Genomic DNA, 26,037 nt, shown 5'->3' with positions numbered 1-26,037 from the left:
TTAAGGGTACATACACAATTTACAAGGTGCCAGGGGCACGGGCAGGGTTTACATGGGAATATATACAGGACAGGGTCTGGGGACCACTGTCAGGGTTATGCGCATGATAGAACTGGCATTTAGGACATATAACATCTGGGAGCTTCCTAGAACTAGTACCAGAACACATCACAACCAGGAGCTAGCATTTAGAACACAGGACAACCTGGACCACAATAGAACTAGCAGTAGAACTCACTCTAACCAGAAGTCATATACATGAGACCTAGGATACTTAGGAGGGAAGGAAGTACAAGCACGTAACATAACAGGGGCACCTTTGGAGGCGCACGCAGAATACTCTCTCAGGGATCACATAGAACATCAAACAATAACTTCTAACAGGCCAGCGGCCTTTTCCGGGGCTAGGACGCCCAAAGTCTCAATGTCAGGAAGGCTGCAGGTAGCCTAGAGCACACCTAAACGTAGCAGCTGCCCACAAAGTGCTGGGCAGCTGAAATGATGAGGGCATAGGTTGGAGCCTCGCAGGCTCGGAGCACAGGGGCAGGGGTGGAGCCTCGCAGGCTCAGGAGGAATGAGCGCCATGAAGGAGCCTTTAGGGCTCAAGAACAAAGATGCGGGGCGTGAGCCTAGCAGGCTCGACAGGGCAAGGGCCCAAGGTGGAGCCTCTCGGGGCTCAAGGAAATGAAGGGCACGTGGGGCCTCTCAGGGCTCGCAGAACAAAGGGCCACGGTGGAGCCTCTCGGCTCAAAGGACAAGGACGGAGCCTCTCGGGGGCTCAGGAGGCAAGGTAGGGCAGGCGGGGTCCCCTTCGGGGGACCCGGCATCACTGGGGGCTCCACGGGCCTCAGGGCACGACTGGGGACTCACTCGGGGGGAGGGGCGAGCACCGATAATGTGCCCGACGCCCCTCCTCCCTCTCGCGCACTGCAGCACTCACCGGTCAGACGCGCCGGTCTCTGCTGCTGCACCCGCTTTCTCTCGTTTCTCTGGGGCTCTCCCTCACGATCGGGAGCCCCGGGGAGGGGTCGGCGGCATCTTGACAACACAGGGGCGCGGAGTCGGCTCCCGCCGCTACCTGCTTCTCGCCGTTCGACGGGGGCGGATTCTAGCGTCCTCGGGCCGGCAGCCAATCACGGCGCGGCCTGGGCAAAGACGTCATCAGGAACTCCCGGGCCGGCAGCCAATCCCAGCGCGGCCCGGGACAGGCATTTCGAGAGGTCCGGGCAGCGGCGGTGAATTCAGGAGGGCAACGAGGGGTGGCCTCCCTCAAAAGTACGATAAATAAAGGGTGAAGCGAGGTAGGCACTCGCTAAGGCTCAGGCCCTTCAGTAGAACAGGGCAGATGCCCGGTGGGCACCGGCTTGGTGCATGCAGCGCTCCCAGCGCCAGTAACACGGAGGACGCGCTCCAAGCGCTAGAAAGCAAGAGCCAGCGCTTCCAGGCGCTAGGGAGGAATAGAAAAGTCTTTCAGGGGTCCAGGACCTCAGGAGGAGCACAGCAGCTCCTAGTAGGGAAAGGCCATCAGAAATCCAGGCGAAGGGCAGGGCCCAGGGAGGCACGCCAACCCTGGGCCCAAGCAGCAACAGCTCCTGGCAGATTCAAGTGGGAACAAGAACATTTGAGAAGAGGTCACAGCCTCTTTTTATACCATAAATTCCTTTGTCTAAAGGTGCTGGGTGGGGGAGAAACCAGTCGCAGCTGGTTTTGGGAGTATCTTGTTTTCCCCAACCACCCCTTTCATTCATCAGGCAGGACAGTCATCAGACGCACCCCAGGGGGGCGGAGCCAGCATTGTGGGGGAAAGCCCAGCCCCATACAGGATACAGGCACAGCTCCTCCCTCACATCAGCATGCTAATCTCTCCATTCATCCCCGGGGCAGACCCACACAGACAACTGGAGCCAGGCTCCCCAGCCAGCCTCAGCCAATCATACGCCAGGCACACCTTCCACAAATATGCCAACTTCTAAAAGGGGGACTTCTACACTAGACACACTCATGCCGCATATACCGTTGCGCAGCATTCAATCTCACGAGTTCATACATACCAGACTTGACCCTGCACACCCTACGCATCGGGGACTACCGAGGACACATACATTCCCCATGCATTCCTATGGAAGGGTAGGTCTCTCTCTCTTCACACGCACTCAGAGGGGGAATCACCATCCCCAGGTTACATATACCATAAAAACTTCAGGGGTGGACCTGCCAGACGGGCCAAGTCCAACAACACGATTGTTGAAACAGCGCGTATTGCACAGAATTTAGCTCAGGCAGCTGAATTGATAGCCTTGACTAGAGCGTGTGTGTTGTCAAAAGGAAAGAGAGTGAATGTTTTTACTGATAGCCAGTATGCGTTTGGCGTTGCTCATAGCTTTGGACGATTGTGGAAAGAAAGAGGATTTCTTACTTCTGATGGTACGAAAACTCAGCATGGCCAATTAGTGAGTGAGCTTCTTGAATCGCTTACTTTGCCAACACAAATCGCCATTGTAAAGTGTAGTGCGGATAAAAAGGTTACAGATGATGTGGGTCGAGGGAATGCGTTTGCGGATGAAGTAGCGAGAGAAACAGCGAGAGATTTGACGAGTCGAATGGATGTTGCAGGTCCTGCAAGATGGGTTGTGGAAAGAAGAATGTGTGAAGATACAATAGAAAGTGTGAAGATGATTCAGGCAGAAGCTACTGAGAAAGAATTGAGTACGTGGAGAGAGAGTACGGGAATGTTGGATTCAACAGGTTGTTGGGTTGAGTTGTCAGAGCATCGGCGATGGTTGTTGCCAGATGCGTATGTGCTTCCAGTGTTTACTATGGCTCATGGGATGGCTCACATCAGCTCAAAAGGGATATGCAAGTTGTTGACTCCGGTATGGCAGAATAGTGGAATTCCCAAATGTGCTGAGAATTTGGTTAAACACTGCAGGATTTGCTTGATGCATAATCCTGGCAAGGGAACCCCAACTCCAGCTGGTCATTTTGCTCCTCCAACGTATCCGTTCGAGGTGTTGCAGATAGACTACATTCATATGGAAAGATGCAATAACTTGAAGTATGACCTTGTGGTTGTTTGTGCCTTTTCCAGATGGATAGAGGTCTACCCCGTGAAGGATAATACTGCCTTGTCTACAGCCAAGGTCTTGCTCAAAGAGTTTTTCCCGAGGTATGGATTGTCGAGCATGGTCTGGAGTGATAACGGAAGTGAATTCATGGGTCAGATTATGCAGAAAGTGTGTGCGGGTTTGGGAATTAGACAGAAGTTCCACGCAGCAAATCACCCCCAGTCAGCAGGCCTGGTTTGAGTGCTATAACTGCACGTTAAAGCTGAAGTTGGCCAAGGTGCAAGCGAGCTCTGGTCTCACATGGCCTGATGCTCTACCATTGGCACTTTTGTCCACAAGAACGACAATACATTCTCGCGTGGGACTTAGCCCATACAAGATTGTTTTTGGACGCCCGGCGAATGTCTGGGGTGTGCCGAAGCCAAGAGAATACAGCGATATTGAATACCCTATGTTGGTTGACTATTTACATGATTTGGCTGCTAAATTGCCTGTTCTTCACCAACAGGTTCATGATACCTTACCTTCAGCTTCTGTTGACGCGGGACATGCGATCCAACCCGGCGACTGGATTCTGATCAGGAACTTCCAGAGGTCCAAGTACCTACAGCCGAGGTGGACTGGTCCTTATCAAGTGCTGCTAGCAACGAGGACCGCTGTGAAAGTCTTCGGGAAAAAGAGTTGGGTGCATGCCACCCACACGAAAAGGATACCTCTGCCCTTACCGTATGATCAGTGGGTCCGGGAAGGTGTTGCCGATTCTGAGACTGAAAATGTCCCGAGATTTGTGCCTTTTAGTGATGCTCGTTTGAAATGGACTCAGTCGGAACGTGCGGATGATGAAATTTTGCAAGAAGCTGTGCCGCCGCATTTGAGACTGAACACTACGCATCCAGAGATTCTTTTTCAGGATCAAACTGTGCCGAATAAAGAACATTATAGTTTAAGGCCAAGGTCTAAAAAAGGACAAATAAAGTAATATTTTTTTGTGTATTGTGCTCTCTCAGACAAGAGACTATTTTTCTTTTTGCTTTTTCGAACCACCATCCGGGTTCAGCTGCAGGGTCGTGGTATAAGACTTAAGGGGTGAACCGCGAATTGACGAAAGGTCTGTGGTTCTAGGTTGTCTAGGACGCCTGGCGCACACTTGAGTGAAGAAGGAAAATTGCCGCGAGCAGCACGTTAGAGGATGGAGTCTTTTGTACCTGAGAGAGATGTTGAGAAAATAGACCTTAAAATGAAATTCTGTACATAGATACGTAGCAAATGTTTTATAATATCACGTTTTTTTATGTTTTTAAGTATTGCGATAGCTTATGTGGGATGGATTGTCTATGCTACACAACAGACGTTTGCACCCACTTCCCAACCTAAGCTTTCTTACACTACTGTTTCTTTGCATCAGTTCTATACGTTGCCTGAACATGAACAGACAAGGAGGTCAGAATTTGTCAACAACTCGTTCATACAGTTGTTGCATCAGCATCAGTTAGTAGTGAATACCACTAACAGTTGGGTTTGTGATCTTATGCCACATTCGACCGATAAGGGTATGCCATATTTGGTTTTGCCTTTTTCTTTTAATGGGTCTGTGTGGGCTTTACAGACTATGTTTATCTATGCAAATTAGATACGCCCTTCACGTTCCCTTAAGGATAACTCCAGCAATAGTGCCTTGATAAAGGGAATAGTAGATATGATCCGAGATATCGATGCATATAATGCTATCCCTAAGGATGAGATGCAGGCTTATGTTGCTTGGAATTTGACCGGATATAGTACCAGCTTGACTGAGAAGGAGAGACAAAAAAGGTCTCCCCCGATTTGGATTGTGCCCCATCAAGGTTATTTTTGTTTGCAAGGCACTGGTCGAAATCCGAAAGCTCAGCTAGGTAAGAGTGTGTGTTGACATCTATGTCTATTAGTCCCAGACTTCTCCACCGTTCGTACCAGCTAAAGGCACATATTTTGTTTGTCACGACAGAGCCTATACATGGTTGCCACCTGATTTTTGAGGTACATGTTATGTGGCGTTTTTTGCTTCCCCCTACATATACTACGGCTCCGGACTATCATAGAACAAGATATGATAGAGGGGTCTTCGATAAGGAAGATACTGCAGGACAAGAAGCAGGAGATTTCTTCAAGGGTTTCCTGCCCTTTTGGGGTCCTATGATCAATAGTGGGCATATTCGACAGCTTGTCCGCGTTGTTGAAGCTACTATTAACGAGACAGCAGGTGCTCTTAGTAATGTTACAGCTGAGCTTCAAGCGGACCGCCTTATGACGTTGCAGAATCGTATGGTTTTAGACGTCATACTTGCAGATCGAGGTGGAGGATGCAAATTGATCGGATCTAGTTGTTGCATTTAGGTACCAGATAATGCTCCTACAGTGTACCAAGCCATCTCTAGGTTACATAAGATCTCTGAGTCTATCCATGTAGACAAAGGAGACTGGTCATTGAAGGGATGATTTTGGGAATTGCTGTCTAAATGGGGATGGAAGATTTTGACATTCCTTGGTATGATTTTGGCCATCCTTTTCTCTTGTTTTTTTTGCATCCAGTGTGGTCCCGCCATTTGTAGTCTTTGTGCTACTATGTGCGTTAGGAGACCTGTCCCGAGAGAAGTAGATAATAATAGGATGATGCTACAGCAACACTTATATGACCTAATGAAGATTGATATGGACCTAGATTCAGATTAAGATGAGTTTAGGTTATTGTCTACGTAATGGCAAAAGGAGGGGCTGAGGTTCTGTAATTCTCAAGTCTGACTCCATTTTGTGTTGCCCTCACGTAGGCCTGTGAAAGAGGCCCGGCGAACAAGTGGCCGCCTTCTGAGTTCATGTATACATTAACTAGGTTTCTTTCGACTCTGAATGAACTACAGAGAAACTGACCTCTTCACCTGAAACTGACATGGCAAAGCCAATTTCCCTTGGTGTGATCCTTGTCTAAGATTGCCACTTAATGTTCAGGACCTCGTTAACCTTTAGTTTCCTTGCACATGTTTTATCTTGTTCAGCATCTATTACTGTTTCCTTTATGTTCTGACATTACATGGGTTGTGCTTTCCAATTATAAATTTGTCCGGCTTGCAAAGATTGAATTTGGGACATTCCTAATAATTAACTTTTGGGTTGGGTTACTGTAAATTGGATTTTTGTTAATGTGATACTCAGTTAGAAAATGTGCCCTATTGGTTAGAATTTTGCGCAGTGGGTGTAAATTTATAATGAGAATATGGTGTATAAAAGGAAATGTCTTGCCTTAGTAATTTGAACAGTCTCCTAGGAATATACATTGTGATGTATTGTTGGGATTTCTGTTACTAGCTGCAGCTAATAAACTTGGTCTCTGACGCCACCCAAAAGTATTCCGTGTCTCTGTATACCAAGACAGGTGGAACTCGAAGATTTCAGGTGTGTCCCTGGCACCGCTGGGTTCTGACCCGGTTCTTCAACTCGCTCCCACCAAGTCAGTCTGGGTCCATTTCTTTCTTAGATTCATCCCATCATTTTAGGGTCCTCCAAGGCCTCCCCTATCTCTGTCTGTTGAACACATACATGAAGACACACAGATCCTCTTGGCATTGGAAGATGGCTTGAAAGTTCACCATCAGGTTGGAAACCACCTGAAACGAGTCCAATGCTGGATGAACCAAACGTGGCTTTAAATGAACAATTTGAACAGGGGGCTATTGCTTTTCAGCCCAGCCGACCTCTCCACCTCCCTCTCACATGATCTGATCTCACAGGATATTATAATGTGATTTACCCAGAATCAAACAATTTCTTCAAGTGAGGGACGCCGGGAAGAACTGCAACTTTCTGTTCTTCGGCTGGTAAACACAGTATCTGAAACCCTGTCCAGCACGTCCGGGTCATGCTCTCATCTTCTCTGTACCATTTCATACCTATCGACCGACAATCATGTGTTTCACCCCGCAGAATGAATGATGCAATGCGATTTATATTGTGCGCGCGCCCGAGTCCCCGCCGCACTCTGTTTAGACCCTCTAAATCCCGTCTATCGCTTTCCATTCCGCGTGTTTACCCAGAGCGCGCGCATAAATAAACTATGATAAATAAGCGCCAACCAGCTTGAATTCGCATTCATCTCAGGGCTTGTCTCTGATCATCTCATCAAGAACCTACTCCTGGGACTCCCAGGAGGCGCCGTGCGTCGTCAGATTCCCAGTTTAGCTTCTTCGTTTGGAAAACAGTGCGCTTTATTTTTAAACGATGACAGGAAGCGGTGAGGTACTAGGTGCACGAGAACGTACCGTATTACACGCACTACTGACGCAACTGGACCAGAACACGCGGCGAGCACGCTAATCTACGGCACTGACTCACCAGTCACCACATATGCACGTCACAGGGTTACACAACACTGGCAGGCAGATTTAACGCACTCGGTAAAATCCTACAGCTCGCACAAGAGAAAACATTTCTGACGCATTATGACAGTTTAACATTTGGAACCCGAGCTGTCGAGCACACTGTACATGAATATGGCTGTCGCTCACAGCAAGAGACACGTGTAAGCATGTGCAACAATTACATTAAACCAAGCTCATAAGTTCCAAATTAGTGCGAGAAATGTACACAAAATTGATGCACATCTATTGTACACTCATGAAAGAGCTACATTTACAGAACGTAGACACCAACGTGTACCTTTGTTTGCAATACACTGAGGCAGAGCTACACTCAACACACTATTGCACCACACTTACCGAAAACTGGTGGATAAGTAGTGGTACGCACATGTATGTCTCACTTACAAAAAATCTGCTATAGTGGCCACTTAAAAGCGCCACATCTACATACTAAGCTCCGCAATGAAATGTGCACATTCAAACAAAACAGATGCATGCATGTACCCATATGTATATGCGACATACCATGGGAGCTCCGCAGTGCAGACGTGACTGCAAGACGTTGATATTATATTGCCAAACAGCAATGGTGCACATATGAAGGCAGCACCTAACAATGAAGCAGAATTAAAGTGCACTAATAAATGTGCATATTAACACCATTCAAAGGCAAAGCTGTAAAACACACATGAATATGCTACAGACACACAAGACTTAAGTCCTAAAAAAATAGAAGTGGGAGGACTCACCAAATTAGGCAGAATGCATGTGACAGCACAGGACGTGACATCACAGCGTGTGACATCACAAGATGTGACATCATGGGAGGTGACATCATGGGTTTGACATCGCATGTGGCATCACAGGCAGTGGCATCACAACCCATGACCTCATAGGAAGTGACATCCGATCTTAAGACCTCACATATGTTTAGCAGGTCTCTCATGAGTACATATGAGCATATTACAATATTTAAGAAATTAGGTTTTGCGCTGGGGATGTGCAAAAAATGGACAGAATCCCTATTCAAAATCTGGGCCCCAATTTATACGTTTGTTTTTTTAAACCCTGCCACAAAGACATTGGCAACAAGGAGAAACGTGGCAGTAAATCTGTTCTTCTTAGTTGGTTGCAATGTCTGTATTTTGAAATATCATCTAGGGTTAAGGCACCTGCTGCAGAGATCTTTGTGTACCAAGTAAATCTCGGGGAATAATAACAATGGTAAGAAAACTCCAGAGAATAATGTATTCTCTGGAGAGATCTGTGTTCTGCCTAGTCCTCGTTTTGAACCAAAGTAGCATAGAGGATTAATATGTCTCTTGCATAGAATATTATGTAACACACAGATGACACATTTTTGTTATTTTGTGTAAGTGGTTACTGCTTTTAAGACAGAGATCCATTTGTTACTTGCAGTTCATAAATTGTATTCCTTCTAATATAGCACAGTGATGTATGAAGGACATGTGGCTCCAACGCCTTGTAACCCTTACTGTCTTATGTAACACACTCTTTATATTGATGTACACACATATGATTAATTGTCAGTGTATAATCTGTATGTGTGATTGATGTAAAGCGCTCTGACACTGCGCTAAATAGTGGTATAGAGCTGTAAAAGTAAAACAAAATAGTGGTATTTAAATTATTTGTGTAAACATCTGACATTCTTACAGTATATGCATGTCTCTTATATACAGGGACTGAACAATGTCAAAAGCATTACTCTCTTAAGTTCCTTTGAAGTGAGATAATGCAAGTGTTTGTTCTCCTCCATTGCATCTAGGTGTGAGGTTCTTCGTAGATCCCAGCCAGGATACTCAAACAAAAAGAGGCCTAATGGCCCCTCAACTTCGACTTTTGCTATGAGCCCACTCCCTGGCTGCATGGTGCTACTCGGAAAAAAAGCAGGCAACGTGCAGGCGCTGCTGAAAGTGTCCCAGTGTCAGAACATGACACCTGACGAGTTCATCATATTCCATTGAATTGGGAGAGAGGGCGAGGGGTGGGAGAAAAGTAGACCAAAAGTTGTTTGTGTGTGTAAAAGGCCGCTTTATTAAGACACAGGTGCACATTACAAACACAAACCTTGGCAACGCCTTACAAAACTAAACCTCACTAAATAAATAAATAACTACAAACTCAGCCCCCCGAACCCTCCCCCACCCCTAAAACATTTGAGCCCTCCCGCTCCCAACAATACATCAATAACAATATAACAGCATTATAACATTACGTCATCAATAAAACATTACATCATCAATAAAACATTTCGTCATTAAACAAACATACGTCATCGTTAAAACTTTATTCGTCAAACCACAATTGCAATAACAACGGTCAGGTCCTCCATAACCATAAACCCTGCCTGACCCTGCACTCCTGCAGATACCCCCCTCACAAAACTGAACGGTCAAACCATGACCAACATACCCCAGCACTTGTCAAAGAAATACTCGAACTAATACTCAACCAGCAATCTGCCTAAAACCGTAATGATACCCAAAAACACCGCACAGCACCTGTGTCTAGCGACGGATACAAATACAAGAGAAAAACCCCTGCACACCGGTGGCCCACAAAACAGCCTTTTACTTAAAAAAGAAAATTGGAGCAAAACCCCCAAAAATGGGAAAAAACTGGGCAGCGAGGGGAAAAAAGGAACATTTAAAGCAAAAATTGAGGGAGGGAGGGTGGGACAAAAAAGCTATAAGCCCACCTAGCCACCAGGTCACCAAACCTAAAATGGTGGCTGGTAGGCAGTGGGAGGGGAGTTTATAATTGGGCTATTCTGGTCCTACTAGACCAGCCCAAATCTAGAAACTTCTGTTCACTCTTAAAGTGATACCCCTCGCAGCCCTCCCAAACCGCCCGGGGGAGGAGACCTCCCGGCGGTCGGCTCCCTCCCCCAAGCCCCCCTTGGGAGAGAGGGCGAGGGGTGGGAGAAAAGTAGACCAAAAGTTGTTTGTGTGTGTAAAAGGCCGCTTTATTAAGACACAGGTGCACATTACAAACACAAACCTTGGCAACGCCTTACAAAACTAAACCTCACTAAATAAATAAATAACTACAAACTCAGCCCCCCGAACCCTCCCCCACCCCTAAAACATTTGAGCCCTCCCGCTCCCAACAATACATCAATAACAATATAACAGCATTATAACATTACGTCATCAATAAAACATTACATCATCAATAAAACATTTCGTCATTAAATAAACATACGTCATCGTTAAAACTTTATTCGTCAAACCACAATTGCAATAACAACGGTCAGGTCCTCCATAACCATAAACCCTGCCTGACCCTGCACTCCTGCAGATACCCCCCTCACAAAACTGAACGGTCAAACCATGACCAACATACCCCAGCACTTGTCAAAGAAATACTCGAACTAATACTCAACCAGCAATCTGCCTAAAACCGTAATGATACCCAAAAACACCGCCACCCAGAAAGGTAGGCGGGGAAGACACGCCTCCCTTTCTGCCCCCCAACCGCGAAGCGAAAGAGAAACCAGAAAATCAGCGCTGCATGGCCAATGCCCGGGCTAAGACCTCACGAATCTCCAACAAGTAAAGTTCCATGCCCACACGGGACAAATGAACTCCATCATCCCTAAAGAACTCAACAGACTCAAACTTAATGTCCCTGTGTGAAATCCTGCTGAAACCAAGGCTCCTACAGCAACGAGACACCTCCGAATTCACTTTCTTCCTAGCCCGATCGACAGCCCTGGGATTCACCGCTCCTCTCCATATCCTGCGAGGGATTAACTCTGTCCAAAAAACATGACACCCAGCCCACCGTTCCTTAATGAGGCCTAAATCTCGTTTCATAGCTCGCAGCAAGACTACACCTTTCGTTGCACATAGGTCATTTTCTCCCAAATGAATGACTAAAATATCCGGGCAGACACCGCCCACCATGTTGTTGTTCAAACAAGGGATCAACTCTCTCCAGAGCATCCCGCCTTTACCCTTCCAAAGAACGTTAAACATTCGATCATTGAAACCAAGTAGATCTCCAAAGTAACTCCTCGCTGCCTGGACTCTGGCCCACTTGACAAAGGAATGCCCCACTATCCAGACCGTTACCACCGAGGAGCGAGGCCCAGCAACGGATCCTGAAAAAGAAAAGAGAGTTAGAATCCTGTGAAGGAGGATGACGCATGCGCCTCCTCCGCCGAGCTCCTCACATAACGCTGGAAACAGTTAGAAGACCAGCGCCCCAATCGCTTAATATCCCTTTCAGACCAATTTCTGTGAAAAGCTTCAGTGGCTGCACCTATTCTGAAAGAGTGAGTACCATAAATATTGCCATCGAGACCTATGTGCTGTAGCGCTTTGCGCAAAACCATACGTAATTGATAAGGTGTTACAGGGGTGCCATTGATATGTTGGAAAACCAGGACTTCATCGCCACCCCCACACAAGGAACGCCAGCGCCGCGCCAGCAGTAGAGGGCAAGTAAGCTTCGGAGCACATGCCTGTAACCACACACCTTTCCCCTTACCCGTCTGATCAGTTTTAGAACTGGCCAACCATACATGAACTCCCTCATCATAACAAAAAACGTCCTTCCAAAACAATCCACACTTATTTTTTGAAACCAACAACTCCGATACCCTGAAAGCACCAAAAAACATGAACGCCATCAACATTGAGAAAAGACATGCCTCAAAATCATCCGAACAAACTAAAGGCAAAACCGTAATTAACCTGGCAAGAACTTGCCAAGATATAGGGGCTCTGGATCTACCAACGTGCCCTTGCTCCCTGGCCCAGCCCTCAAGCATCCTTCTACCAATTTCCCCCGCAGATGGAGGATAGCCCCACCACAACTTCCCCATGAAAGCAATCCCCGCCAGTTTCCCAGCAATGGTTACTTTGGTCAAACCCTTATCCATGAGGTCCAGTATAAAGTTGACCACATCATCCGACCGACTCGACAGATCCTCCCTTCTGACAGCACCAGATTCCAGAAATTCCTTCCACGCAAGGGAATACGCAGAACGCGTGGACACAGACAGAGAACCTACCACCAATTGAACGACCCGACCTCGCCGACGTGCCACAGATGACTCGGCATCGGAGTCGGGGATCTGTCCGCATCCCTCGCCAGTCCACGGAATCTCCCCCACTGTGAACGAGACAGAGCATCCGCAATGTCATTGTCCACGCCAGGAATGTGTAAAGCACGAAAATGAATATCGTGTTTCAAACAACCAAGAACAAAAACTCTCATAAGTTTCAACACTTGTTCGTCCCTGGCCGATTGGCGATTCACTATCTCCACCACCGCCATGTTATCCACACGAAACAGCACTTTCTTGTGCGCCAATTCCTCCCCCCACAGTGTCAAGGCGACCAATAAAGGGAACAGTTCCAGGAAAGGGATGCTGCGACCTCCATTCAACCATTCATCGGGCCAACGTTCCGCACACCATTTGCCATTCCAAAAGAGCCCAAAACCATCACTGCCAGCAGCATCCGAAAACATTTGTACATCCCACTGAAAGTCAACCTCTCTGACCAAGGGGACACCATTGAAGGAGATCAGGAAAAACTTCCACATTCTCAAATCCTCCTTGACACCAGCAGACAGACGAACACGATGGTGGGGCAAATGATGACCTGCCAAAGCCCTGCCCAGTCTCCTACAAAAGGTCCTGCCCGCTCTCACCACTCTGCAGGCAAAATTCAAATGACCCAAAAGCACTTGAATCTCTTTCACCAACACTTTCCTCTTTGACAACATCACATCCAGTAATTCAATCATGTTGACCCTTTTGTCCTCGGGCAGTCGAGCAGACATAACCACAGAGTCTATTTCAATACCCAAAAAGGAGAGGACAGTGGCAGGGCCCATTGTTTTCTCGGGAGCCAAAGGAACTCCCAAATCCTCCATGAGCCCTTGGAATGTGTCCAGAGCCTTCTGGCACTCCGCGGAGCCCGGGGATCCGACAAAGAAAAAATCATCGAGATAGTGTGTTACCAGGGTATGACCGGACTGATGGGAAAAATACCATTGCAGAAAAGTACTAAAACACTCAAACAAGGCACATGATATGGAGCAGCCCATCGGCAGCGCCTTGTCCACGTACCATTTACCAGCGAACTGAATACCTAAAAGGCTCCAATCGTCCGGGTGGACAGGCAATAACCGAAAAGCAGACTTGATGTCACACTTAGCCATCTCAGCGGCTGCGCCCGCTGTCACAACAAGTGACATGGCCACGTCAACCGAAGAGTAAGAGACAGACACTGCCTCTGGGTCAATGAAATCATTAACAGACGACCCTTCAGGCCATGACAAATGTTGAATCAGTCGAAACTGTCCCGGTTCTTTCTTCGGGACAACTCCAACCGGTGAAACAATCAAGTTATGGATCGGCCAATCGTGAAACGGGCCAGCCATCCTCCCTTCATGTACCTCCTTATTAAGTTTGTCTTGTACCACTGTGGCATGTTCAGAAGCTGATTTTAAATTGGCAGACCACCTCCGTTCCCTAGAACCTAAGTAACCGAGTCGGAACCCAAACTGAAAACCTTCCAACAGTGTAACTTTTGCTGACTGATCTTCGAAACCATGGAGGGCAATACGCAGCCTTTCTAAATTAACTGGCGTACGAGCCCTTGGACCCAGCACCCTTAGCACCTCTGTATCCCCTTCCTCCTGAAAATTGTGAAGTCGTATTTGATGTTCCTGAAACCGTTTGCTTTCCATGTGTACCCTCCGATGGCTGATTGTCCCAACACTTGGACAACGGGTGCTTCCTACCACAACCTGAGCATTCATGTTTAAATTTACAATACTCCCTGGTACAGGAGCCCCTATTAAATTCCCAACAGAAACCAGACCCTGAGTGCAAGGTTGCAGTGGCCCCCACCCCTCCCCGGGTGGGCTTCCCCTGAAAGGGCCGATAAACTAACGGCAAACCACTGGCCGTAAAAATGGTTTTCCCCCCTGACGCCGACCCCATTGTGTGTTGCCACAAGTCATTATCCAGCTCCCCCCCACTTAGCCTCCGGGTCCCAAGCCATCCTGGCCCTAAATTCCTCATCATATTGAGACCAAGCAAAACCACCCCCGGTGATCTGGGCCTTGCGAATGACGTCCATGTATTTAAAAAGGGACACGCTGCGCTCAGGGAACTTTTCGCAATATACACTGGCATAAATCAAAAATGCAGCTGTCCAGTTTTCAATAGTTAAAGGCACTCTGGGTCGTTTTGCCAGCTCAAACTCCTCCTCCTTAGACCCCTCTTTAGACCGGACTTCCCTGTGGAGTAGCTTCAGTAGTTCCACATACTCACCATTCCAAATTCGTTCCTTGGTACTTAACATGAGATGAGCACCTAACGGTTTCGTAACCCCCATGTAAGGCATTTTCTTGATTTTTAATTCTTTACTGGCCACAGGCTCTTTAACCTTGCCGGAAGCACCAGCCATAACACCACTTACCACCTTGTTCGTAACGTCTACCACATCATCTGTACCAACTGCTGTGTCTTTTACATATCGACCTTTGACCAGACGGCCATCACCACTAATCACTTCGGTTTCACCACCTGTACCCACAGACACCATCGTAGGTTTGGCCTGTGTGGCTGATTGCTCACCTGGCAACAGAGAGACCACTCTCGATGGCTCCGCCCGTGTCTCCGAGGTCAATGCATCCGGTCTGCGAGGCGCCCTACTCGATGGGCCGTGCTCTCTTCTCCCTTGCACTTGACTTTGGACCACTGGAGCCTGTAACACACTACAAGAAACATGAGAGGGCACCCCCCTTTCCGGATCCCGCACTTCACCTTCTTCAGGACTCTCTTCGTCGTAGTCCAACACCACTGAATCGACACTGGTATGCAACAAATCACCACGGGTCTTACCCAACCCGGTATCAACCACCGTACATTTAAATGATTTTGAAACTCCAGGAGGGGGAGCAGACTGTACGCGCCTGTACCTCCCTGTGCGTTGACTCTGTAGCTCCTTAGCCGCCGGCAAGGCCTGCCACCTATACCTGCTACTCGTTGGGGCCAGCGGGGTCACGCCAGACCCTCGTGTGCTGGCCGCGGCGGGATCCCTCGGTGGAACAGAGAGGGCCGCGCTAGGCACTCTCCTCACTTCCCCTTGGCGTGATGGGACTGGACCGCGCCCTGCCAAGTCTGGACCTCCGCACCTATTCCTATCCTGAAAAGAAAAAGTTTGGACTGGTGTGCTAGGGTCCCTGAAAACAACACCTGAAACAGACCTAGGCCTCTGTAAATTAGCATCCACCATCGACCCCTGAAACCTCTCCAAAGAACGCCCCCTAATACAACTTCTCAAAGGCACTCCCCTAATCGGAGAGTCGCCTACCATCTCCTCACCATCACTCTCATCCAAGTGACCGCTCGCTGCCGCTGCAGAGGAAGACTGAAGAGGGGCTCCCGCACCCCCCTCGTGGCCCTCCATATCCCTGTGAAAACCACGCTGTGCCAAACCTGCCGTACCAAAATGCTCCCATCCAGGAGAACCAAACATGATGTAAGGACCCCTAACATCCCCTTGAATAGGCCCCCCACTCACCTGCTTGGAAATCCCCTCACGCTCCAAAAACGTGCTCGAGACCCCCACAGCCCCTGAATACCTTACCACAGGAGGAGAAAACCTCACAAAATCGTCCAATCCCTCCCTTCCCAGGCCCCCCAACCCTGTGCCATGCTCAGGGCCCGCCCCACGACTCTCACAATGAAAGGCTCCATGACCCCCTTGAAACACACTCCTGCCATCTCCCTGCAAATGGTCACTCCCCTCCTGAAAACCAGGAAACATAAAACCCCTTGATCGAGAAGAATCCTGGACCACAACAGCGCCAGGCGTAAAACTACCTTCACCCATCTGTGCCCACTCACCCTCCCCCCTTGAACCCCCCCCAACAGACAAAGCAGCCCCAACAGAAGAACCAGGGGTAGAAAATAATAAAGGACTGCCAACATTACTACCTAAATTCCCCTGCGTAGCACCAACCTCATATGAAGAAAAAACTTGTCCAGCAAGGGGCTCCAGACCCACCTGGCCTTCCAATCCCCCGGAAACAGGCTGTCCAAAAACCAAATCCCCAGCAACATTGAGCCCTGGCGCATGACGAGTAGAAGGTGTTAACAATAATCTAGCGCCTGTGTCCACATCCAGCTGAGTCTCAGCCACAAAACGCTCCAAAACAGGCGAAGCAGACCGATCATGCTGCAGGGCAGCCCCATGTCCCACAACCAGCTGAACAGAACCCCTGCGTGCCCCACGCGCAGACCCAACGAGCTCAGGCTCCAAGCGGCGCTCACATAGGGGGTCAGAAGCAGAGCGCTTCTTATTCCCTCTCCTCCCCCCCCTCCCCCGCTTGGCCACTGTCACGAACTCTGAAGCGGGAGCTTCCGCCGGTAAAACCTGGCCCGCCCGCACCGCTGCATGCAGCAAACGCGCCCCCGCCTCCTCACCCGCCTGCCCGGAAACCTCACGCGCTGTCAACGGGGCGCTCCCAGCCCCCACCTGTAACCGCGGGCGAACCACAGGGCCCGGTCGCGCTGAAGCAGCGCGAACCGCGGGAGCGCCGAAATCCACCACAGCACCCCCTTCCCCCGCCGCCGCACGCGCCTGCAATGAAGGGGCCGGTTTCCGCACACGGGACCGGCCCCTCTCGCTTACCTGAACCGAGCGACGCTTCATGGGAGGGGAGCACGCCAACACTGCCGCAGAAACGCCAGCGGAGGCCTGACGCTGGGGGCGCGCCGGCCCTCCTCCAACCAGCAGGTCCAAGCGACCTGCCTCAGAAAGAAGGCGCATCGCCTCCAATACCCTGTGGTCTTCCATAACAAAATGTAAAGAAAACAAGCAAACGACCACAGACTAAACGCTCTCTTAAATCCCACAAACACTAAATACCACAAAAAAGCTATAAGCCCACCTAGCCACCAGGTCACCAAACCTAAAATGGTGGCTGGTAGGCAGTGGGAGGGGAGTTTATAATTGGGCTATTCTGGTCCTACTAGACCAGCCCAAATCTAGAAACTTCTGTTCACTCTTAAAGTGATACCCCTCGCAGCCCTCCCAAACCGCCCGGGGGAGGAGACCTCCCGGCGGTCGGCTCCCTCCCCCAAGCCCCCCTTCTGACAGAAGTAGGAAAGGAACATGGCACTCTGCTGAAAGTGGGCACCTTTTCAGCAGCGTAGACCGTCTCTACCCTCTGAAAATAGTGGGTGAACGGCATCTACCCACGTCTCTCGACTCGAGCCCTGCATACATGTAACTCTGAGGACACACATCGACTTGCCGCATTAACCCTGCATTGATTCAAAGTTATTCTACACACACGAACATGGCACACTACGATTCTCACCTGTTTCACACACAGCATTTCCACATAGCTACTGTATTGATGTACACATAGGTCTAAAATACTGCACCTTTAGTGAAATAAGCAAAATTCTATGTGTTTCAATATATTCATTTGCCAATGAACTGACAGGTTTACAGTCACCACCGAATTACCCAGTCACCTCATTCACAATCTCAGTAAATCATACACAGACACAACATATAAGGGGCCCTTCACTCATAAAGGCATCAAAGTATGGGTGGAGATCGCTGCCTCCGCCTGCACATATTTTAACAACTTATTGCAATTCACAAAACATTCCGAAGAAAACTCCTGGAAGCAGGCCCAAGTTTCCAGGCTTAATTTCGGAGGGTCCTATTCTCCTTGTTACCACATAGGGGGGCATATTCTCAAGGATTTATCGCTGCAAAAGTGGAGATAGACTTATCGCCCTATTCTCGCGCTGGTGCAAACTGCTGATATCGCCATTTTTCCAGCAATAGCTGCCATAAAAAACTTCACCACGGATGAGAGAGACAACTAACTCTAATGATATGCAGAGTAGGCGTTCCTGTGCAAAAACACACAAAAACACCACGTCGCGATATTCTCAATGACCAGCCAGATCTGCGATTCCATCCTAAAACAGGCGATAAGGCGCATTAGCAGCAGGGATTTAACACCTGCCTTTTACTGGTGTTAAGCAGGATGACAACCTGCAGTATGAAATGGAGCCCAGCCCAGAGCCACATCTGAAGACAAACACATGTCATGGAGTTACTCATCATGCAGCTCGGAGACCCAAGGGGGCCACAACACCCACCGCCACCACCCTCAGGACCCCCTTCCTCCCCTCGGACCATCCCCCTGGACTACTACTTAGGCATCGCAGTCAAGACAGTAGACGTTCCAAAAGCGCACCAGCCTCAGAGACTTAACACCAGAGGATGCCATTGCCCACTGCAGGCTCAAAAGGACAACCATCCTCTGCATCCTGACCCACATTGCCCACAGGCTGACTGTACCAACACAGCGGAGAACTAACATCCCTCTGCAGACAAAGCTACTGGCTGTGCCACACATGTTGGCCTCTGTACCTCCCAACCAACAACTGCCAGAGTCGGAGGAGTCTCACAGCCAGCCCTATCAAACTTCCTCACACATATCTTGGATGCATGTCCACAAAAGCAACTGCGGGCCCCTGTATCCGCATCACTCGCAAGTTCAAATTCGTAGTGTTCGTGCGCAACCAACCCAAACGCCAGCCATTGCTTAATGCCTCTGTGCCCTAGATCCAACATTGTAGCCACTGAAATGGGGGTGAGCCAGGTCATGAAGTCCAGTAGTCAACAGTAGTGTAAAAACAGTTCTTTATTGCCAATACATAAATCAACAATACGAAAAGATCAGCCAACGCATTCCATTCCCAACGGGGAACTTCATCAGGGCAACGTTGATTCAATTAACTGCATGTGCATCGGGAACTCCCCAACACAATTCCATATTCCAAAAGTCAGTATTCAGAAACCTGTTAGATAAATGGTGACATGGTCAAGCGTCCATATAGTCACAAACGTAATCTGGTACAGTGTATTGCACTTGAACAAACAGGAATGCTTACAGATATGATTAATCCTGCATAAAAAGACCGTAACAGAAGTTTGTGTGGTCGTAATCTTCATAGGAAAGAAATGAAGGTTATGACCACACAAACTTCTGTTGCAGTCTTATTGTGCAGGATTTATCATACCTGTAAGCATCACGGTTTGTATCAGCTTGATACCCCTGCACCTTCACTTTCCAAACACTGCACACGAACAGCTGGAGACCAAGCAAGGGAACTACGCCACAGCTGGCTTCCTGCACGTGTTGGGGGCAATCGACTGCACACATGTACTACGTGTGCCCCCTGCCAACACTGCACACAATCACCACAACAGAAACCACACACATTCCATCAATGTGCAGGCAAAACTGGACCACCGGGGCCTATACACCAATGTCGTCGCAAACTTCCCAGGCAGTGTGCATGATTCCTACGTATTCCGTAAGTCCATCACCAACCGGCGCTTTTAGGATGGCACCTATAGAAATGCACTGCTCGTCGGTAAGTACCAACTGAACACACCACACACCTCAACTCCACAATCATACAACTCACAACTGTGGGAATGCACATGTTACAAAATCACATACAACATGCCAATCAACATGCCCAACTACCAGACACAACAACACAAGTAACTGTGGTAACCGTGGCCAGCCATGCAGACAAACCAACAACTGCACAGCACCTCTGCCACACAATTGCAGAATGTGGGGAGAGGTAGAAACCAAGTATGTGTGAAGGAGTCAAGTCATCCATGAATAAGTCAGGTTTCAGAGCTACTTACAGCACTGAGACTGCTCTGGTAGAGGTAGTGGAGGCGATCAGGGAGTGTCTCGACGAGGGCGGCTGGGCGGCCCTGGTGCTGCTTGACCTCTCTGCTGCCTTCGATACTGTTCCCCACCAGCGGCTCTTGGCTAGGCTCTCTGCAATTGGGATCTCAGGCTCTGTCTGGGATTGGGTCAAATCCTTTCTGGACTCCCGCACACAGCAGGTCTGCATGGGCTCTTGTGTCTCATCGGTTAGGAACCTGGAGTTCCGCAAGGCTCTACGCTGAGTCCCCTGATATTTAATGTCTACGTGACACCTCTGATCTATCTAGCGGAGGGACTCGGCACAAAAGTCATGGCTTAAGCTGATGACACACAGCTGCTTTTTACCTGGGGGAGTACAGATTTGAACACCCTTGGGGCACAGACGTGCCTCAGAGCTGTTTTTCACTGGATGGCTCAAGCCTCCCTCAAATGTAATGAGGATAAGTCAGAGGTCCTCCTCTTCGGCCAGTTCCCCGCAGATTTCAGACACCGCCTATGGCCACCTAACTACACCAGGCCACAGTCTGAGGGCGGTACTGTGAAAAATCTGGGGGTCTGGTTTAGTGAGGACCTGCGCTTTAGCGATCATGTAAAGAAATTGTCGGGAGCTTGTTTTGGTACTCTCAAAACGCTTAGTAAAATTTTCCCCTTTCTCCCGCGAGTTGCTAAAGAGACTATTGCCCGCGCTCTGATTTTGTCCAGGCTGGACTACGCCAACGCTCTGTATACTGGTCTGCCGGGATATTTGTTGCATAGGCTCCAGACCTTTCAGAATGCGGCAGCCAGGCTTCTTTTCTATGCTTCCAGGAGATCTAGTGCGCGACAATTCCTACGGGAACTTCACTGGCTGCCAGTGGCACAGCGGGTGCAATTTAAAGCTATCACTCTGGCTCACCGTGCCCTTTATGGGCAGGGTCCCTCCAATCTTTCTAAAAGGTTTTCTTTTTATGTGCCAAACCGTCCTTTGCGCTCGGCCGTCCACCGCCGGATGAATATTCCCCGCGATTAGGGGGCCAGTCCCTGGCGGTCAAAGCGGCGGAAGCATGGAATTCCCTCCCCTCTGCTCTTCAACTCCTCAGGAGTTCCAACCATTCAAAAAGCTCCTAAAAACACACTTGTTCAGCAAATTAAACTAATATTATTCTCACTTTACCCCAGCTCTCTCTTTCGCGCCAGGACACTCCAGAGTAACAGTGCGCGCTACAAATTCACTGTAACATATAACATAACATAAGACTGTACACAATGCCAAGTGTAGCGGTGATGTGCTGGACAGACTTCAGTATGCAGAGCACAGACAAGTCCATGTGGACATATGCTGCTGGTGTTTGTAGTGTTGTGGACAGTGGATGCAAACAGGTCACCTCAGGAAGTGTGGAAGACCTTGGATATGTAGCTTTGGATGCAAACAGGTCACCTCAGGAAGTGTGGAAGACCTTGGATATGTAGCTTTGTCATCACCCCCTGTAAGCGTGAGCGGAGGGGCCTTGGCCAGCGTATGTCGTGATTAAATGGCCCGGGGCTCTGGGCGTGGTTCAGTTCCGGGATGGCCACCAAAGCAACTACTGTGTGTATCTCTGTGTCTGCCATATCCTGTCCATAGGCCTACACACACGTGGCCGACCACCTTCAACGGCCAGATGCACACTGGAGATGAGGTGGCTACGTCCCAAGCCAACTCGCGCACATCTCGTCATCGCGTGCAGTGTCGTGCCTGCCAGGGAGGCGCCCCCCACTCAGCCATGAGTCCGCCCCCGTGACCAGTGGTGCCTGCGTGATCCTGTGCACCTGCTGCACCTCAGCCCTGGTCCCCAGACCCGTCCACTGCCCAACAATGACTGGCTGCCCCTGTGCACCCATGCCTCAATGCTCACCTGCTGCCACAGGAAGGCCAGTGCAACTTTCTCAGCCGATCGCTGGATTCCGTTCCAACCGCCCCCAGCGCACCCTGTGGAACCGTACCGCAGAGTCATGTGTGTGCTGGCTGCTGCCTTCGGCGTATACTACGGTCCAGCAGGGCTCTCAATGCAAATCGAATATTGATTGGCAGGACGGTGTATCGAGGCCTACGCATCATTGCAGGCTGCACACCCGCACAGCTCTTCAGGTGCCCTTACCTCAGTGCAACGCAAGTCATCATCCCGTAGCAATAGACCCCTGCCGGCCGCAGTGCATAGGGTGTCACCAACTCTGTGCATAGCAAGTCATCGTCCTGTGGCAGTAGGCACCTGCCGGCCACAGTGCATCGGGTGCCACCAAGAGGTCATGGACCCTTTATGATTGAGTCTTGTGGTGCAGACCCCATCATGTCACCTCCGGAAGTGGGGAATGTGATGTAGAAGGCCCCTTTTATTAGCAGCGTGACATGTCCTGTGATGCCTGTGCTGCAGGGATGTGGATGGGTTCAAACCAGCCATCAGGGAGTGGTTATGGCATGCTGACAACTAGACCAGTGATCAGCAAAATCACTACCGGGAAGACCTAGGACATGTAGCTTTGTTGCCCCCCCCTGTAAGCGTAAGCGTAGTGGGCTGGGCTGGTGTATGCCAGTCCAGCGTCGGAGTGCATACAATGAGCCTGGGGTTCTGGACGTGGTTCAGTTCTGGGCTGGACAAGTAAGTAACTAATGCGTGTGTCTCTGTTGTAGTGTCGGCGCCACCCAGACTGCAATCGGCAATGTTGCACCCTGTGACTCAAGTCCCACAACACGAGCAACATGGACATAAGGGGGAATCACTGACCCTACATACATCCATCCTTTCATACTTGAATGATCATAGACATGACACATCTGTGTGAATTTGAATGTTTTATTCACATTCAGTGGAGTGTTGAAGCTGGAGCAGTACAGGGCCATGCATACCACACTTCACATTGTTACACCGTGGAGGGCAAGCCAGAGTCCTTTAAGGAATGACAAGTTCATCAGTAGAGGAAGATTTCAGTCCGCAGTCTGAGTGCTGTGTCATTGGTAACCAAACAGAATATGGCAGTGCATGTCGAGGTTCAAGGTGATTGTCGCAGAGTGTATCGGGGTACAGTGGAAGGTGATGATGCAGAGTGCAGAACCAAGCATAAACAGGCCATATGGCGGAAATGAATGCTACTGCGTCCTTCTTACCACTAAGGCAGAAATATCCGCATCTTTGACCTGTGATGTATCATGTGCCTTACATGTGAGTGGTGTTGTTTTGTCTGCATCACTGTGTGGCAGTGACACATCAGTGGCCGGAGGTGGATTGTCTGCAGCACAATGTGTCACTGACAGTTCAGGGGGCGGAGATATTGATGGAGTAGTAGGAGCAGCATTTATCAGCGCCAGGCCTTCGGAAAAACAAAACCCTGAGGAATTGTCTCGTCCATACGTACAAACCCCAGAAAAAGACACAGCTTACATTGACAGGAACAATGGCATCGGGCAACTACAAGTGCGGTAATTGTTACATTTGTCCCACTGTATTGTTAACAACAGTTTTGAATACAATGGTAAAAAGTTAACCCCAAAAACGTTCAACAACTGTCGTAGCCAGAATGTAGTCTACCTGCTTGTGTGCCCCGCAACTTAGATTACGTAGGGGAGACAAGCAGAGAATTACGTATGCGTGTTTTGGAACACAAATCGGCAATCTGCACTAATAAGTGCAATGCGCCTTTGACTGATCATTTCAGAGAATTGAACCACTCTTGTGAGGACTTGAGATGGTTCATTTTGGAAAAAATTAGAACTACTAGGCGAGGAGGAGATATTGATAAAATGAGGAAAACACGAGAACAAGGGTACTTTTGCCTTTTAAATACCATCCTTAAAGGATTGAACACCAGAGAAGATCGGGCCAAGTGCATTTAGTGCACATTGTACCTAGGGAGGTCCCCTTTAACAAACCAATCTTACAACAACATCTCTCTCAAAGAGAAACAGGTTGCTTCCATATGTAACAATTTCTCCCTCCATCTGTGACTACCTATTGTGGATCCACTAAGTTGGGTTCTGGTTACCTTTGTATCATCCCCCTTTTTCGAGACACGACGCCTTTCTTCAGATGTTTAGAGATACGAGACCTTTCTCTTTTACATCTTCAGAAAGGTACCAATGCATAATTTAGAGATTTTGCATTGGAAACCATGTTAAAATCATATGGTGATATTGCCGTTTTCTCCAAAATATAACCAAATGCGTGAGTTTCAATTCATTATGACCATTGATTTTAGATCTTTTGCTCTTAGAATAAATGTCAATTTATTCGGTGGATATATTAACCAGTCAGCCGTATGTTGTACCGTCTCAGAAACTTTGACAATTACCCTTTAACATGGGTTTTCAGTTTGGCGAATCGTGCTGCACCGCCACCGCTGACACCGTTCCGATGTGGCTACAAAGGAACGACTTATTGCGGACGAGATAGGGAACCGTGTTAGGCAAGCTTGTGAAACACCCCCCGCGGCAGTCAGTGGACCAATAAGAGGAGAGATTGATGATTCTCCTTATGTAACTAATCAGCTCTTGGTAAAACCAATCCAGATAGGTCTATTACTCAACCAATCCGAACCTGGGAGACGGATATTTAAACCGGGCGTGTTTGTTGTATTATCGGTACACGCTACGGAAAACATTGAAGCTGGGCGCCAAGATCCAATCAAAAAGGTAAGCCGAAATTAGGCAGAGCGCTAATTATTTTTAACACTACATTAAAGCGAGTGTGCATTGACCATGAAAACAGTTTTGTCTCACACGGCATACCACTTTTTTCTTAATAGCGGTCGATCTCAGTAACGAGTGTCAGAGAAGGAATAGGGATGCGCCCTTAACTGTTGAAATAGGAGAAATACTCACGGCTCGTCTCAACAACTAAAGTCTCCCTCTCACAGCCATTGATACAGGTCGGCCTGTCTCTACTTTTATATTGTCATTATAGATAGACTGTGTAGGTGCACGGCCACAGTAACAGTTTTAGACTGACTTCCTTCATCATATATCTATTTACAGGTTATCCCCTGGCTCATTATAAATATAACGAGACGTTCTTAATTGTTCCGTGTATGGCGATGTTATTTTAAATCAACTAGATGCAACAACTTCGACCCTATTAAGGTATTCATTCATGATTTTCAATAATAACAGATATAGTTGGACAGCTAAACAGACTATACATTATGTTTGGTTTTCCCCTTATGTCCTTACTTTAGGTTAGATACCCCGATTCCGTGCATTGCGCCATATACCCGCAGATAGAGGGACGCAGTTTGGGAACCCATTCATTATTGTTCACACAAGGGTAAGATACATTCCCTTAATATTGGACGATTGACTTAAAATAGCACGTCCAAGACCACCTTTCCCTTACCAATAGAGGTTGGTTCTAATACCTTAGTAGATATCTCCAGAATTAGTGTTAACATGACTTATTTAGTTATGACTAGTAGGCTCCAATTGTATGTTTTTCCAAGCCAGTGTAAACACTCTATATATAGGCTCATCGTGTCCCAATGGGACTTCTCCCTGAATCATAAATCATTCATGGCTTTTACTTTAAAGACATTTGGGGAATGTGTTATTTTCTGCTATTTTTGTGTTTTTAATTTTTAAATAAGAAAGGTTCCATATAGGGTGTTTTTTAATCAAATGCAATTGGTCGTTAACAAATGTGGTATGTGAAAGAGATCTAGAGACTTTCCCTAATGTATTGTATATTTATTCTAGGGAAATTTTAATGACCCCCTGGTTACGACAGACATTGTGCAAAGTCTTGAGAAAGGTGGCCAAAATCTGGGAAATCCACCGAAACGCGTCAACGCTTTCTTGTCCT

At 48.4% G+C, this 26,037-nt stretch overlaps 1 protein-coding gene across 1 annotated transcript; it reads right to left on the bottom strand.

Annotated features, from left to right (window-relative positions):
- Positions 1-10,787: 10,787 nt before the first annotated feature.
- On the bottom strand, positions 10,788-15,907 carry LOC144767522 (uncharacterized). The gene is made up of 2 exons (XM_078650946.1): positions 15,081-15,907; positions 10,788-11,582 (listed from the first exon to the last, which is right to left on the bottom strand). Exons 1-2 carry the CDS (start codon positions 15,820-15,822, stop codon positions 10,981-10,983), a joined length of 1,344 nt encoding a protein of 447 aa, XP_078507072.1. The 5' UTR covers positions 15,823-15,907; the 3' UTR covers positions 10,788-10,980.
- Between the last annotated feature and the right edge of the window lie 10,130 nt (positions 15,908-26,037).

The sequence above is a fragment of the Lissotriton helveticus genome, chromosome 7 (genome assembly GCF_964261635.1).
Source record: "Lissotriton helveticus chromosome 7, aLisHel1.1, whole genome shotgun sequence".
Lineage (NCBI taxonomy): Eukaryota > Metazoa > Chordata > Amphibia > Caudata > Salamandridae > Lissotriton > Lissotriton helveticus.
This window is presented reverse-complemented; position numbering and strand designations above follow the sequence as displayed.

What these genes read in the sequence shown, in the direction of transcription:
- LOC144767522 (XM_078650946.1), bottom strand. Translation starts at nt 15,822, where the DNA reads ATGGTAGGCGACTCTCCGATTAGGGGAGTGCCTTTGAGAAGTTGTATT. An exon ending in AGTGGTCTCTCTGTTGCCAG is followed by an intron (nt 11,583 to 15,080) that starts GTGAGCAATCAG and finishes TTTCTTTTTCAG; the next exon opens with GATCCGTTGCTGGGCCTCGC.